The sequence below is a fragment of the Rhinopithecus roxellana genome, chromosome 5 (genome assembly GCF_007565055.1).
Source record: "Rhinopithecus roxellana isolate Shanxi Qingling chromosome 5, ASM756505v1, whole genome shotgun sequence".
Taxonomy (NCBI): Eukaryota; Metazoa; Chordata; class Mammalia; order Primates; family Cercopithecidae; genus Rhinopithecus; species Rhinopithecus roxellana.
The window spans coordinates 26871089-26885420 of NC_044553.1; the positions used below are offsets into that span (position 1 = coordinate 26871089).

Sequence of the window (14332 nt, forward strand, 5' to 3'; positions counted from 1 at the left end):
TAACACCCTCGTTTCTGGCGGGGAGTAAAATGAGCTGCAGCTGGTGCTGTGTCAGCTCCACAGGCGAGGTGCAGAGAGCACGCGGAGGATGGGCTTGATTCTCTGATCCCTTGAGAGGGGGGCTAATCTCTGGGATGCAGCCTGTCCCCCTCCAGGAGGGAGGGAGAGACCTTTAATTCTCATTCTCTCACTCATCACTCGTTTTCTCTCTCTTTCTCATCACTCATTTTCTCTCTCTTTTTCTGTCTCCCTCTCTGGCAAACTTGGGAAGGCAAAGTATGGAGACCTTTATAAGCTCAAGTGTGCGTAGCAGCTGGTTTTATGGAATTATTTGTATACACTAACTCTCTCAGCCTCAGCGTCTTCATCTGTGACAGGAGGTGATAACCGTATTTTCTCCTTAGGTCTGATGTAAAGTGCCTGACGCTAAGTCAATGCTCAATAAATATTAGCTGGTATTCAATCTTGCCTGCCTGCTCAGAGACACAGAGGGGCGGGGCAAGTGTGTGGGCTGAGGAAGGACCAGAGATTATAAAGGCAAGGGGCTGCATTACCTGAGGATAGAGGGGTCAGCTGAGGTGACCAGCTCTTCTTGGTTTGTCTGGGACTAACCTGGTTTTAAAAACAGAGTCCTACATCCTTGGAAATCTCTCAGACCCAGGCAAACCAGAGGGTTGGCCGCTGTCCTGAGTTGTTAAGATGAATTATCCCTCGTTTATTCTTCCTCTCGTCTCAATTGAATGCTGAGTACAGTACCAGGGTTCCAGCATGTGTGTGCACAGGCAGGGCAGGAGAGCCACCTGACACACCCTGCGTTGCTCTGCCTGACTCTGGCCACCCCACCTGTCTGTGTTGTGACACAGTATCGTAACAGAACTGCCAGGCCCAGGGTTCCCCGACTACTCTGCCTTCCACCCAGTGGGGTTGTGCAGAGCCTCCCAGCAGGCCCAGGAAAGGTGGGAGGAAATTGTGCAGACTTAAGACAAATGAGGGAAATCCAATTCCTTTTATTATGTGGATGATAACAACTGTGTATAAAGGAGCCTATCTGAGAAGTGGATTTGATCATGACATTTCACTAGTATTTGGGGCCTGCTCTTTATACGAGTGCTTGTGGCCTGCACACAGGAGGTTTCACTGGGGTTCCAGAGGGTTCTCCCGCTACTCAGCTCTACTCTTCCAAAGGTACTCTCTGATATTCCCAGCACCATGGAGCGAGACAGGATATTTTTAATGGATCAGTGCCCCACCGTCTTTGGAGACAACCCCAGTCTCGATTAGGAGTTGGAAAGACTGAGCTCAGGGTCTGTGCACTGGTGCTGGTGTGACCCCAGACACTGTAGGACCCCGCAGACCTTCATTTACTTGCACGTTAACCTGGGAGGCTATGATGGGGTACAGAGGGTTGCTGTGAGGACTAATGAGATGCACGTGAGGTGAGTGTGGCACACAGTGGGCATGCAACAAACACGAGTTCCTGATTCTGAACGTCTCTAGCAATGATTGTGGAATATACTTAGGACGGATCCTCTACTCCTTCCCATCCTTTTCTCTTGGGTCTGCATATGTTATTTACTAGTTATTAGCTCAACAGTTAACATATCTTGTCTGCAAATCAGAATGGCCATGCTTAAGGCTAGAGGCCACATGCCATATATTTATTCCTTTCCCGAAAGTGCCCAGCCCATAACAAGGGCACAAAAGTATCTGTTGCTGTGGGAAGAAGCCTTCCAGATGACATGAGTGCTGCTGACATCTAGGAAGAAATGAAAGATGGGCTGGAACACTCTCTGGGGTTGCTTGCTGGGTTTCTGGCTGAGTTGTATTGGGTTTCCCCTCCACTCCTTTGCTGTGGGTTCTTCTCAGGTAGATGTGTAGTCAGCAGCTCCTCCAAATTGGAATAGAAATAACTCCCCAAGGGCTGACGGGGACCCCCCTTAGCAGGCCAGACCTTTCTTCCACTGCCCACGCACATGTGCCTCTCTCAAGTCCCTAAATTGACAAGCCTCTGTTTCCTCCTCTGCAAAATAGGGATGCTAATGCCTATTTCCCATAGGGTTGAAAGGTATGTGTGATTATGCGCAAAGCTCAATGCATAGTGGACATTGTTATTTGGAATTTCCTTACCCCTCTTCAGCCTACCCTTAAAAATTATTTTCACTATACTGTGTCAGCAGCGTGGGGTGCAGCAGAGTCTGCCTCTCACATTCTCCTTATGCATGCTCCAGAGTTAGATCTCTGGTCATCTTTGTAAGCCCTTTGCCTGAGGGTATGTTAAAAACAAAGGTGAGTCATGTCATATTCATTTTAGGAAATAAAATAGTTAAGATTAATATATGTACTGCATGTAAGAAAACTGCAAAATTAGTACATATTTATTACAGAGCCTAGAAAAGTCTGATGCAGTAAAGACAAAACAAATGCCCCATGATCCCACATCTAGGGATAATTGCTATTAACATGTTGGTATATTTCCGGGGCTGTGCACTGTGGCTCATGCCTGTAATCCTAGCACTTTGGGAGGCCGAGGTGGGCGGATCACTTGAGCCTAGGAATTCAATACCAATCTGGCCAACACGGCGAAACCCTGTCTCTACTAAAAATACAAAAAATTAGCCGGGTGTGGTGGTGCATGCCTGTAATCTCAGCTACTCGGGAGGCTGAGGCATGAGGATGGCCTGAACCTGGGAGGTGGAGGTTGCAATGAGCCATGCCTGGCCACTGCACTCCAGCCTGCACGACAGAGAGAGACTCCATCCCAAACCAAACGAAACCAAACCAAACCATGTTGGTATATTTTCTTCCAATATATTTTCCTGTGTCCTACTGTTTTAAGTCAGCTGCTAGTCACAGAGAATGGAGAATGTCTGTTTTCCAAACGGTTAGTTTACTTCACTGAGACCTATTTCCTGTGGGCTACATATGTATAAAACAGCAAATAGGTGAGAGGTGTCCAAAGGGTGTTCCTGCTCTGAATTCCAAGGTGGTTTAGACATCATTAACTCAGGGATCTAGCTTTGCTCCATAGCTGTTGTCTCCTGGAGGTGTCCCAGGCAGGGTCAGAAACTCCCTCCCTCAGATATTGGTGAACCTTGAAGGCTGGAAAAGTGATTTACAGTTAAATGTTTTCTGCCATTTCAATGATCCTTCTTCATTGCTCTGATATTTTATTAATAATTAACATTTGCTGAGCACTTACCATTTTTAAGATATTTTGCTAAGCATGTTACAAGTGTTAACTTATTTGGTCCTTGAAATATTGTCATGAGATAGGTCCTCTTATTAGCCCTATTTTACAGATGAGGAAACTGAGGCATAAAGAGGTTTAAACAAGATCACACAGTCAGTGGTGTACTGGAATTAAATGACTTGTATTTATTGTGCATACAAAAATATATATGTGCATATATGAATGTATGTACAGTATATAGAAAATATGTACAAATATCTCTCTCTTACCTATATGCCCATCTATCACCTCTCTATCCTTTATCTCTAACATCTATCTATCTATCTTTATATCTCTCTCATCAATATCTACCCACCTTGGCTGGGCGTGATGGCTCATCCCTGTAATCCCAGCACTTTGGGAGGCCAAGACAGGAGGATCACTTGAGCCCAGGAATTCAAGACCAGCCTGGGCAACACAGCAAGATCCTGTCTTGTATTTATTTATTTATTTTTAAAAAACTATTTACTTTTTTGATCTAATTATTTCTGAAGAATTTTCATCTGTGTTTGAAGTGGCTGTTTACTAGTTTTGGCTTTGGCTACCCACATCCAGATGTCCTTATTGTGGTGAACTACCCAGTGGTGTGATCCTTGGTGGAGGAGGACCCCCCTCTTCCCGTTTGGAAGATGAAGAGGATGGGATATGTCCTCTCCCCTTCTTGGACACTGCCATGTGACTGAGGTAGCCAATCGGATGCTGCATTTTAGGACTTTTAATTTCAAGCCAGTGATGCAATTCACAGGCAGTTAAGGAGACACTCTTACAGGCCTGGCGCATTGGCTCACGCTTGTTATCCTAGCACTTTGGGAGGCCCAGGCGGGCAGATCACTTGAGGTCAGGAGTTTGAGACCAGCCTGGCCAACATGGTGAAACCCTCTCTCTACCAAAAATTACAAAAATTGGCCAGGAGTGGTGGCACATGCCTGTAGTCCCAGCTACTCAGGAAGCTGATCTGAGGTGGGAGAATTGCTTGAACCTAGGAGGCAGAGGTTGCAGTGAGCCAATATCTGAGATCGTGCCACTGCACTCCAGCCTGGACAACAGAGTGAGTGAGACTCTGTCTCCAAAAATAAATAAATTAAAAAAAAAATTCACTCTTTGAGCCGTGGTCACAGTAGTGGCATCTACCGTCTGGTGGCTTTAGGAGGCAGTGGTGATGGTGGAGCCTGCGAGACATCTGCTGGACAGTGCTGTTTCCTAACCAGATCCTTCCTGGGTCTGATTTTGGCTTTGGTTCTACAAATCCAGACAGACTCAGTTCCTTGTTTCTTGCTTGTTGGAATGGGCGTTGCAGCCTGTTAAGTATCCATGTCTTCCCCTTTGTTCCTAACACAACCTTTTCTTTTTCTTTAATTTTCCTAGGGGGGGTGCCCTAACCCTAGTTCCAAGGCAAGTCTAGTCCAATCAGGGCATGATAGTCCCCGGGCTGTGACTCAAGATGGACCAATCAGACTGAGAGGAGGGTTTATGTTCCATAGTTGGAAAAAGTATTTTCCTCTCTCACCTGCTATATGTGAGCAAGAAAGCATTCCACCCTGATTGCCACTCCAGCTATCCTTGTGGATCTTGTGACCAGGCGGCCACCCTTCTAAGGTTGAAAGTCAATGCTGTGGCCAGCAGTGGAGAGATTGAAAGATTGAGGACCCTTGACATTATGCACATGGCGGAATGAACCAGTCCTGAAACCTCCCCTCCCAGGCACTTCCTTTATGTGCAAGAAGAGATTTCATTTTCTTTTTTCTTTTTGAGATGGAGTCTCGCTCTGTCGCCCAGGCTGGAGTGCAGTGGCCGGATCTCAGCTCACTGCAAGCTCCACCTCCCGGGTTTATGCCATTCTCCTGCCTCAGCCTCCCGAGTAGCTGGGACTACAGGCGCCCGCCACCTCGCCCGTTTTTTTTTTTTTTTTTTTGTATTTTTTAGTAGAGACGGGGTTTCACCATGTTAGCCAGGATGGTCTCAATCTCCTGACCTCGTGATCCGCCCGTCTCGGCCTCCCAAAGTGCTGGGATTACAGGCTTGAGCCACCGCGCCCGGCCAGAGATTTCATTTTCATCTTTACTTTTGGTACAATGTGATTTAAAAAAACATTTTATGTAAATAATTTAAAAAATATTATGGGCACATCATATTCATGTATATATTCATGGGGTACATGTGATGTTCTGATCGCATGTGTAACAATCACATCAGAGTAATTGGGGTGAAATTTCCTTTTTTATTTAAATCAGCTCAAGTTGAATTTTCTGTTTTTTTAATAGCAGAAAGTATACTAATTGGTTTGCTTGTTTGGTTTTGTTTTGTCTCCCTAAGCTTGTTCCTCTGAAGTTGGCATTTCTTAGAGAACTTTTTGGTCTCAAGAATCTTTTCCCTTCTAAGAAATATTGAGGACCTCGAAGAGATTATTTTGTTTTATATCAATATACATATTGATATTTGCTACATTATAAATTAAAATGAAGTCTAAAATATTTTAAAATTCATTTAAAAACAAAAATAACACATTAATATGTTAACATCAATAAGATATTTTTTGGCTGGGTGCAGTGGCTCATGCCTGTAACCCCAGTGTTTTGGGGTGGGGGGCGCTGAAGCCAAAGGATGGCTTAAGGCCAGGAATCCAAGACCAGCCTGGGCAACATAGCAAGACCCTATCTCTACCAAAAAAAAAAAGAGAGATATTTTAATGAAAAATAGCTAATTTTCTAAAACAAAAATATTAGAGAGAAGCATGCCTTTCTTTAACTTTTTTTTGCAAATCTCTCTAATGTCTGGCTTAATAGAAAATAGCTGGATTCTCATACCTGCTTTTGCATTCAATCTGTTGCAGTTTGTTGTTTTGGTTGAAGAACATGAAGAAAATCCAGCCTCACCTAGATATTTAGTCAGAAAAGAGAGGAAAATTTTAGTAGCCTTTTCAGGTAGTTGTGGAGATTCTTCTTTGATACTATACCAAAATTTGCAGGTAGTAGTTTCTTAAAGATTATTTGCAATGTGGAATATGAAACCATGCAATGAATATTTTATATTTTGTTTCATCAGAATCTATTGGTCTGTCTTATACTCTGAGTGGATCATTTACTCAGAAATGATTTTGTAACACTGTGCATTGGCCATTTGGAAAAATTTATGCAGATCTTTCAAATTTTGATATGTTTCATTACATAATATGAAAAACCCATACTTTTTAATATCACCAAGAAGATCATCAGAAAAATTTTGAAGCATTGGGAAGCTGTCAAGTTCATAGCAAAAACATCCTAATTGACAAGTTTTCTTAAAAATTCTAATTTTCCACGAGGTCAGGAGATCGAGACCATCCTGGCTAACACTGTGAAACCCCGTCTCTACTAAAAAATACAAAAAACTAGCCGGACGAGGTGGCAGGCACCTGTAGTCCCAGCTACTTGGGAGGCTGAGGCAGGAGAATGGCGTAAACCCGGGAGGCGGAGCTTGCAGTGAGCTGAGGTCTGGCCACTGCACTCCAGCCCGAGCGACAGAGCGAGACTCCGTCTCAAAAACAAAACAAAACAAAACAAAACAAAAAAAAATTCTAATTTTCACCTGAAGGCTTGCATTTTGTCATTGGCTACAATACTGTCAGTGGGTGTCCTTGAAGTGACAGCCTCATTTTGCTCATTTTTGAGAAAATGCCTGACAAAGACCAAGTGTAAACTTTGTCAGTCACTCTCTTAATTAAAAATGGTGTCCCATGAAAAAAGTGGCTAGTTCAGTTTGCAACTCTAGGAATTGTAAACATGCTTTTTCTTGAGTCAATCATTATGCATAAGTGTACAGCAGAAGTGATTTATTCCTATTTCCCATTTCATCATGTATAATATTAAAAGGGTCTCAAGGGTCAAGATTTAATAATTTCATGGCTACCTCAAGGGCATTCTAAAGTGAAACTGATTTTTTTTTTTCCTATAGTGTATAGTTTTGAAGAATACAATGACTATGAATATTGTTTACCTTGATTTGTGCTAAGGCACCATCAGTTTTCCTCACTATTGCTTTTGCACTGTTAGTGCAAATGTCAACATAGTGAAAAAGACACATAACATCTTATCATTATGGAATTAGTTTTCACTTCGAAGATTCCCTGAAAGGATCTCAGAGACCCCAGGAGTCCACAAATCCCACTGTTAGAATTTCTGCTTTAGCTTACAGTCAATTCTGGAAGCAACATGACATGCTTCCAATAATCTCCCCTTCTTTGAAATCAACCAGATTTGGTTTTGTTGCCCATTTACCATGTTAAAAATGTCATTGTTTATGGTTATTTGAATTAAAATGTTTTTAAGGAACTCTAATTGAGGACAATTTTTAAGTAAGCAAATGATTAGAAGGAAAGATTCTAAAGTTTCACTTTATGAAAAAAGTCTAACATTTATGCTTTCTACATTCTTGAGGTTAACATTAAACAATCAAGCATTGTTTAATGACTAATGTAGACCATCAGTCCACAAACTGTGGCAAAATAAGGAAAACAGCACTAATATTTTCTCTGTTCTGTGGAAGCTCCCAGTGGCCTTGAGCTGGGTACTATTTGTCCCTACTTTAGATTTTTTTTTTTTTTTGAGATGGAGTTTTGCTTTTGTTGTCCAGATTGGAGTGCAATGTTGCGATCTCAGTTCACTGCAACCTCTGCCTCCTGGGTTCAAGTGATTCTCCTGCCTCAGCCTCCTGAATAGCTGGGAACACAGGCATGTACCACCACACCCGGCTAACTTTTTATTTTTAGTAGAGATGGGGATTTCACCATGTTGGTCAGGCTGGTCTCGAACTCCTGACCTCAGGTGATTCACCCACCTTGGCCTCCCAAAGTGCTGGGATTACAGGCATGAGCCACCGCACCCAGCCTGTTTCAGATATTAGAAACCTGGTATTCAGTGGTTAAATACTTGGCCAAGGCCATTCAGTGGTCAAACCTTTCATCCCGGCTAAGAGGCTCAAAGCTCAGGACCTCTTTGCTGTATCGTGCAGGAATTTCTGATAAGTACAAAAATAAGAGGCTGTGGTGGCTGAGGTTTATGCCCTGGAGAACAGTGCTCCAAAATCATGGACTCAGAGGTATTTCTTTAAAAATTTTCTTTTGTATCTTCTATCATACTGATATGATGATGTTGACTTTTTACTAATGCAACATTTTTAACATACCAGAAGGTATGTTTCAGAGTTAGAAGAGACCTAGGCCAGGTGTGGTGGCTCACGCCTGTAATCTCAGCACTTTGGGAGACCAAGGCGGGCGGATCACAAGGTCAGGAGATCGAGACCATCCTGGCTAACATGGTGAAACCCCATCTCTACTAAAAAAATACAAAAAAATTAGCTGGGCGTGGTGGCAGGCACCTGTAGTCCCAGCTACTTGGGAGGCTGAGGCAGGAGAATGGCGTGAACCTGGGAGGCGGAGCTTGCAGTGAGCTGAGATCGTGCCACTGCACTCCAGCCTGGGTGACAGAGCGAGACTCGTCTCAAAAAAAAAAAAAAAAAAAAAAAAAAAGACCTAAATTATGTGATCTATCCATATCTCTCTTTTTTTTTTTTTTTTTTGAGACGGAGTCTCGCTCTGTCGCCCGGGCTGGAGTGCAGTGGCCGGATCTCAGCTCACTGCAAGCTCCGCCTCCCGGGTTCACGCCATTCTCCTGCCTCAGCCTCCCGAGTAGCTGGGACTACAGGCGCCCGCCACCTCGCCCGGCTCGATTTTTTGTATTTTTTAGTAGAGACGGGGTTTCACTGTGTTAGCCAGGAAGGTCTCGATCTCCTGACCTCGTGATCCGCCCGTCTCGGCCTCCCAAAGTGCTGGGATTACAGGCTTGAGCCACCGTGCCCGGCCCATATCTCTTATCACTGGGGCATATTTAACATGAAATGCATATTTAACATGCATTTCAAAAGTACCTTCTGGATGATGGCTTCTGATAATCTGATTGTTGTCCATCCCCCCAAATCAAAATGAATTACACTGTATGTGGCAGGCAGCTTCTAGGATGGCCCCAATGATCCCTGCTTCCTGATATTCATGCCATTGTGTAATTCTTTCTGCTTGTGTGTGGATGAAACCTGTGACTTGCTTCTAACCAACAGAATATGACAAAGGTGTGAGAATGTCACTTCTGTGATGAGGTTTCATAAGACAGTGACTTCTGTCTTGCTAGGTGACTCTTTCTATTGCTATCTTGACTTGCACACTTTGATGAAGCAAGTTGCTATGTTGGAAGGGCCCCATGCCAAGGAACTGAGGGCAGCCTTTGGCCAACTGCCCCAGGGGAACTGAGGCTCCAGTTCAACAGCCAGTGCAGGGCTGAATCTGGCCAAAAAATGCTGATTGAGCTTGGAAGCAGATCCTTCCCCAGCTGAGCCTTCAGAGGAGACCCCAGCCCCAGCTGACACCTTGATTGCACCTTTGGGAGAGGCCCTGAAGCAGAGGACCCAGGTAGCCTATGGTCAGTTTCCTGACCCACAGACTGTGAGATACTAAATGCATGTTGTTTTAAGCTGCTATGTTTTAGGGCAATTTGTTATGCTGCAATGGACAACTAATACACTGTATTATATTTGTCTCTTTTTCCAGCAGGACCAGAAATGGGCCGTTTAAGGTCCCTGGGACCTTGTCATGTGTGTTTAACTGTTTACCCAGCACTGAAAAGCTTCCTGCCAGGACCCATCTGCAGTGTAAAAGGGGAACCCTGAAGCCCTGGGAATGGCTTCTAGTACTTCAGGTAGGGGTTCTGTGCCCCCATCAATTCCCACCTTTGGACCTCCCACTAGAACCTCCTTAATTGTCTTTCTTCACCTAAGCATCATTTAGCTTTGTTACAAACCAGAGGCAGCAAGCCAACTATTCCCTGGAGAAACTTCAGCCAGGCAGGAGGGCATTAACCACACCAACTGGTGTTCCACAGCAAAGGTATGAATGCAGAGATTCACATCCCAGTCCGGTTCATAAGCAGAGGCGCAGGAAATAAGAAACTCCTTTTGAGAAAGAGGGAAATTAGGGGAGATACTGAAATTATGCGTCGCATAGGACATCAGGCAACCACTTCACTGTCGGCTTCAGTTTTTGATCTGCAAAATGGGAGTCTACTTCTAGGTCCCATAGTCTTTGATTCTTAGTCTGATACAATCGGGGTTACTGTGAGCTGGCTCTTTGGGTACCAAGTCGACTATCAAATGTGGATAGCAGAATACCTGTCTTCAAAGGGGGTTGTAGAATTAAATGAAATAAATAAAACACGTGAAACGTGCAGCACAGGGCCAGCACGAGCGTCATCGTGGCAGTTGCTGCTTCACCACGGGATCTCAAGTCCCGAGGAATTGGGGTCGCGGGCTGGCGGAGCGCAGCCGGGACCCAGGCTGGGCGGCCTGCCCCGCCCACGTGGGGCCGCGGCCCGTCGAATGACTCCTTGCAACGTGTTGGTGGTGGCGGCGGCGGTGGCGCGGGCTCTTCCGGGCGCCGCAGCTTCCTGCCAAGCACCGCGCAGCCGCCTCCGCCGCAGGATCCCCCGGTGCAGGCCTCCGTGCTGGTGCGGATCCTGGGGCTCAGCCGCACGCGCCCTGCCGGATCCTGTGCCGACCCACCGCACTATGCGCGCGGTGCTGCCGGCCGCTCCGCTCCTGCCGCTGCTGCTGCTCGCGCTCCTGGCAGCTCCTGCCGCCCGCGCCAGCAGAGCCGAGTCCGTCTCCGTGCCGCGGCCAGAACCCGAGCGCGAGTCGCGGCCACCTCCCGGCCCGGGGCCCGGGAACACCACCCGGTTTGGGTCTGGGGCGGCGGGCGGCAGCGGCAGCTCCAACAGCAGCGGCGACGCCTTGGTAACCCGCATTTCCACCCTCCTCCGCGACCTACCCACCCTCAAGGCGGCCGTGATCGTGGCGTTCGCCTTCACCACCCTCCTCATCGCCTGCCTGCTGCTGCGCGTCTTCAGGTGGGCCTCCCGCCCTCTTCCTTCCCCCGCCGGCCGACAGGGCGGCATCGCCAACCTGCTGTCGCCGCGCGCCCGCCCCACCTGCACGCACAGGTGCCCTGGTGCGCCCCAGCCAGACCTGTGCCTGCTGCCCTGCCCGGGAGGGTGGGTGGGGGGCCGGGGTGTGCTCGTCTGGATTTTCCTGGTACACGTTTTAGGAATTTTCTTTCCTCTCTTTAACTATATATATAAAATAAATATTTGGTTCCATTTGTTGGCTTTCTGCTAATGCTGAACACTAACAATAGTGCTGCGAATTCTGACAGCTTTTTCCATAATTTATTTTTATAATCATTTCACAGATGAGGAAAACATTTTCAGAGAGGCAAAATGGCTTATCTAAGTAAACTCAGTGGTGGAGGTAGGATATGAACCCGGACCTGTGTAACTTTAATCTCGCTACTCCTTCTCCCTTCTACCATCTACAGCTCCCTCACACCGTGCCTACGTTTTCTTTCTCTTTCTTCTTTCTTCTTCTCCTTCTCCTTCTCCTTTCTTCTTCTTCTTTTTTTGCTACTGAAAGCAGCAGTTTCTAGCGTGGGGGGTGGGAGAACTGCCTCCAGGACTACACTGGAGGGGTGTTTTGCACCAGGGGTTGGAGCTGGGCTTCAGGATTCTTGGTGACCCTTGGTGGCCTCCCTTACTTTCTGTTAGTGGGGTACGCAGACGACTTTCCTAGGCTCCTGCCTAAGTTGCATTAGATGAACATTCACAGGGGCACGAGGGATCTTGGAGAGCCTTTTGTAGGTTGCTCACGTTCAGGGATAAAATGTCTGGTAAATTAGGAAGGATGTCCCAGGTCCTTGATCCCTGTCCATCCTGGTGGACAGGGGTAAGAGGAATGCAAGGACATTTCCTTTAATGCCTGGGAAATCCTGTTTTTGCAGGAAATGAACCAAACCTGTCGTGTTACTGAGGCCTGCCCGCCTGGAAGTCTGGGTGTGTGTGTCAGCTGTTCAATGCTGCCTCCCTCTGCTTCCAAGCCTACACACTGTGCTTTGGTGTTTGATCAGCTGTGGAAGTTGGGCTTCAGGGCTTGCTCTCCTGGGAAGCATTTTCAGTGCAGGAGCAGAAACCAGACCAGGAAAGGGCAGAGTTGGGAGCTGTCTATGTATTGAGCTTTGCTGTCAGTTGTGTGTGACTTTGGGTCCAGGTGTTTCCTTCTATGTAGAATTAGATGCCAGTGGTCTGAGAAAATGGAGAAAGGGGAAGTACGGTCCCACGCTCACCCCACCATTCCCTGCCTTGTCTCAGGCCACATCGTTCCTCACTCTGCTGGTCTCCTTGATGTACTCTGGGTTGAAATACTCCTGTCTTCTTCCCACTCTACCCCCTGGCCTCAATCCTCTGTTTACAAACTCTAGCAGCTCCCTGTGGCACCTACCTAGGTATGACAATACCTGGGTGTGGCATTCGGGGCCCTTGCAAGCTGGCCCCAGTCCACAATGCAGACATCAACTAGCGCTTCTGAGCCTAGTCCCTTGTCACTTGCTCCTTATGCTCTGTGGTTTCCCACTTCTAGCCTAACTATATTCTACAAGTGTGTGCAGCCACCAAGGCCCAGCTCCCATCCTCCTTCCTCTGTATAGTTTTCCCCGACATTTGAATGAGGTCACTATTTTCGGACCTCCTCATCCCTAATCTGTTCATCCTTCAGTCCAACCGTGCCATACTGGCTTCTGCACTCAGCAGAGAGCCCTGGACATTGGGAAGTCCAGTTCATCTTTGTGTCTCCATGCCTGATGCGGGCCTGCCATCCAGCAGAGGTGCCATTGTCATTTACGTACTTCCTGATTGTTCAGTTGGAGTGAAGGTTAATGCCTAGAGCAGCTCTGAGTCTGGAGGTTTGAAACATTTAGCTCAAAATAGGCCATGGAGTCCACAAGGCTGTGTATTTTTTTTAGAAGGTATTTGAACTATTTTGCTAGTCTGCTGTTTATTACTCAGGAGTAGGGGAGAAAAGAAGGCAGCATGCACCCAGATGTGAGGGGTGTGAACCTCATGTTGGAGTGGGTAAGCCAGCACTCTGGCCTGGAAGAGATGGATCTTTAGTGGCTTGGGTGTGGAGTGTTGAAAGAAGTTTACGACTTCATAGGAGAAGCTGGTTATGGACATGATCTGTGTCTTCCCAGGAAGGCAATCTTATTAGGGTGAGTTTTCAGGTGGACAGCTGCCACCCCGGATTCTGATCTAGAGGGGACTTTGTAACATTTTACAGCTTGGAAGGGCCCTGATGTTGCACAGTGCCCATGTGTTTCTTTGCAGATGAGAAGGTTGTATCCCAGGAAGTGGAATAAGTCATTGCTAGATTCTAGAACACTCTGCAAGTCTGTGTAGCCAAGGCAGGGCCAGCACCTCATCTGTGCTATTTGATCTGTACTGTGGCCTTTCCCTTGTCCCAAGCTCCCCTGTAACCTTGGTTAGTCAGTTCACCAAATGCCTGCTGTGCTAGCTGGGGGCCCTCCTTCCTTTCTCCTTCTGCAACTCCTTAGCATGCAGGCACTGAGTCCTGGAAATTCCACCACCTGAGTCTCCTAGAGACTGTCTCACCTCTGCCCACACCAACTTCCCTGGTGAAGCTTCTCCACCTGCCACTGTTTCTACCTGAATTACAATCATATCTCTTCAGCTGGGGTTCCTGCCTCCAACCTTGTCCCTCTCCAGTCCATCCTCTCTCGTCTGCAGGAATGCCTGTCTCATCCTTCTTCCACCCCTCCCTGCCAATTCTCCCTGCATACAAACTCCTTAATGTGTGGGCAAGGCTGACTCTTTAGACCAGGGTGCTGCTTCCCTCTTGAGCCCCCATCTCAGCTCTGCTCAGTGCGCCTCCTGCTTTGCTGGACTTCTGGGGACTTCATTTTCTCCGGAGGCATTGCCTGGCCTGAGCATCTTGTCCCACTCTAACCCTCTGCCTAGAGTCCCCTCTGTCACTAAGACTGTATGGTCAGTTTGGTGCTGTTTGACCTCATTGCCATTGCCTCCTCTGAGAAGCCTCCGCAGCTAGGGCCCCTCTGTGCTTCCAAAGCACACTCGATTTTTGAATTCCATCTCTTCAGAGTCAAGTGTCACTGAACTTCTTCTGAGCAGGACTAGGCATTAATCTTCTGTGTTTCCCTAATACCTAGTGTGGTTCCAGGCA

General features: G+C 46.8%; 1 protein-coding gene across 1 annotated transcript in view; it reads left to right on the forward strand.

The window, feature by feature from the left end:
- The first annotated feature begins 10680 nt into the window (after positions 1–10680).
- FAM174B (family with sequence similarity 174 member B) overlaps positions 10681–14332 on the forward strand; it is a 39986-nt gene continuing 36334 nt past the window's right edge. The window contains exon 1 of the mRNA XM_030931450.1: positions 10681–11154. Coding sequence (XP_030787310.1) covers positions 10817–11154 — 338 coding nt within the window. The 5' untranslated portion in view covers positions 10681–10816. The remainder of the gene's footprint in view (positions 11155–14332) is intronic.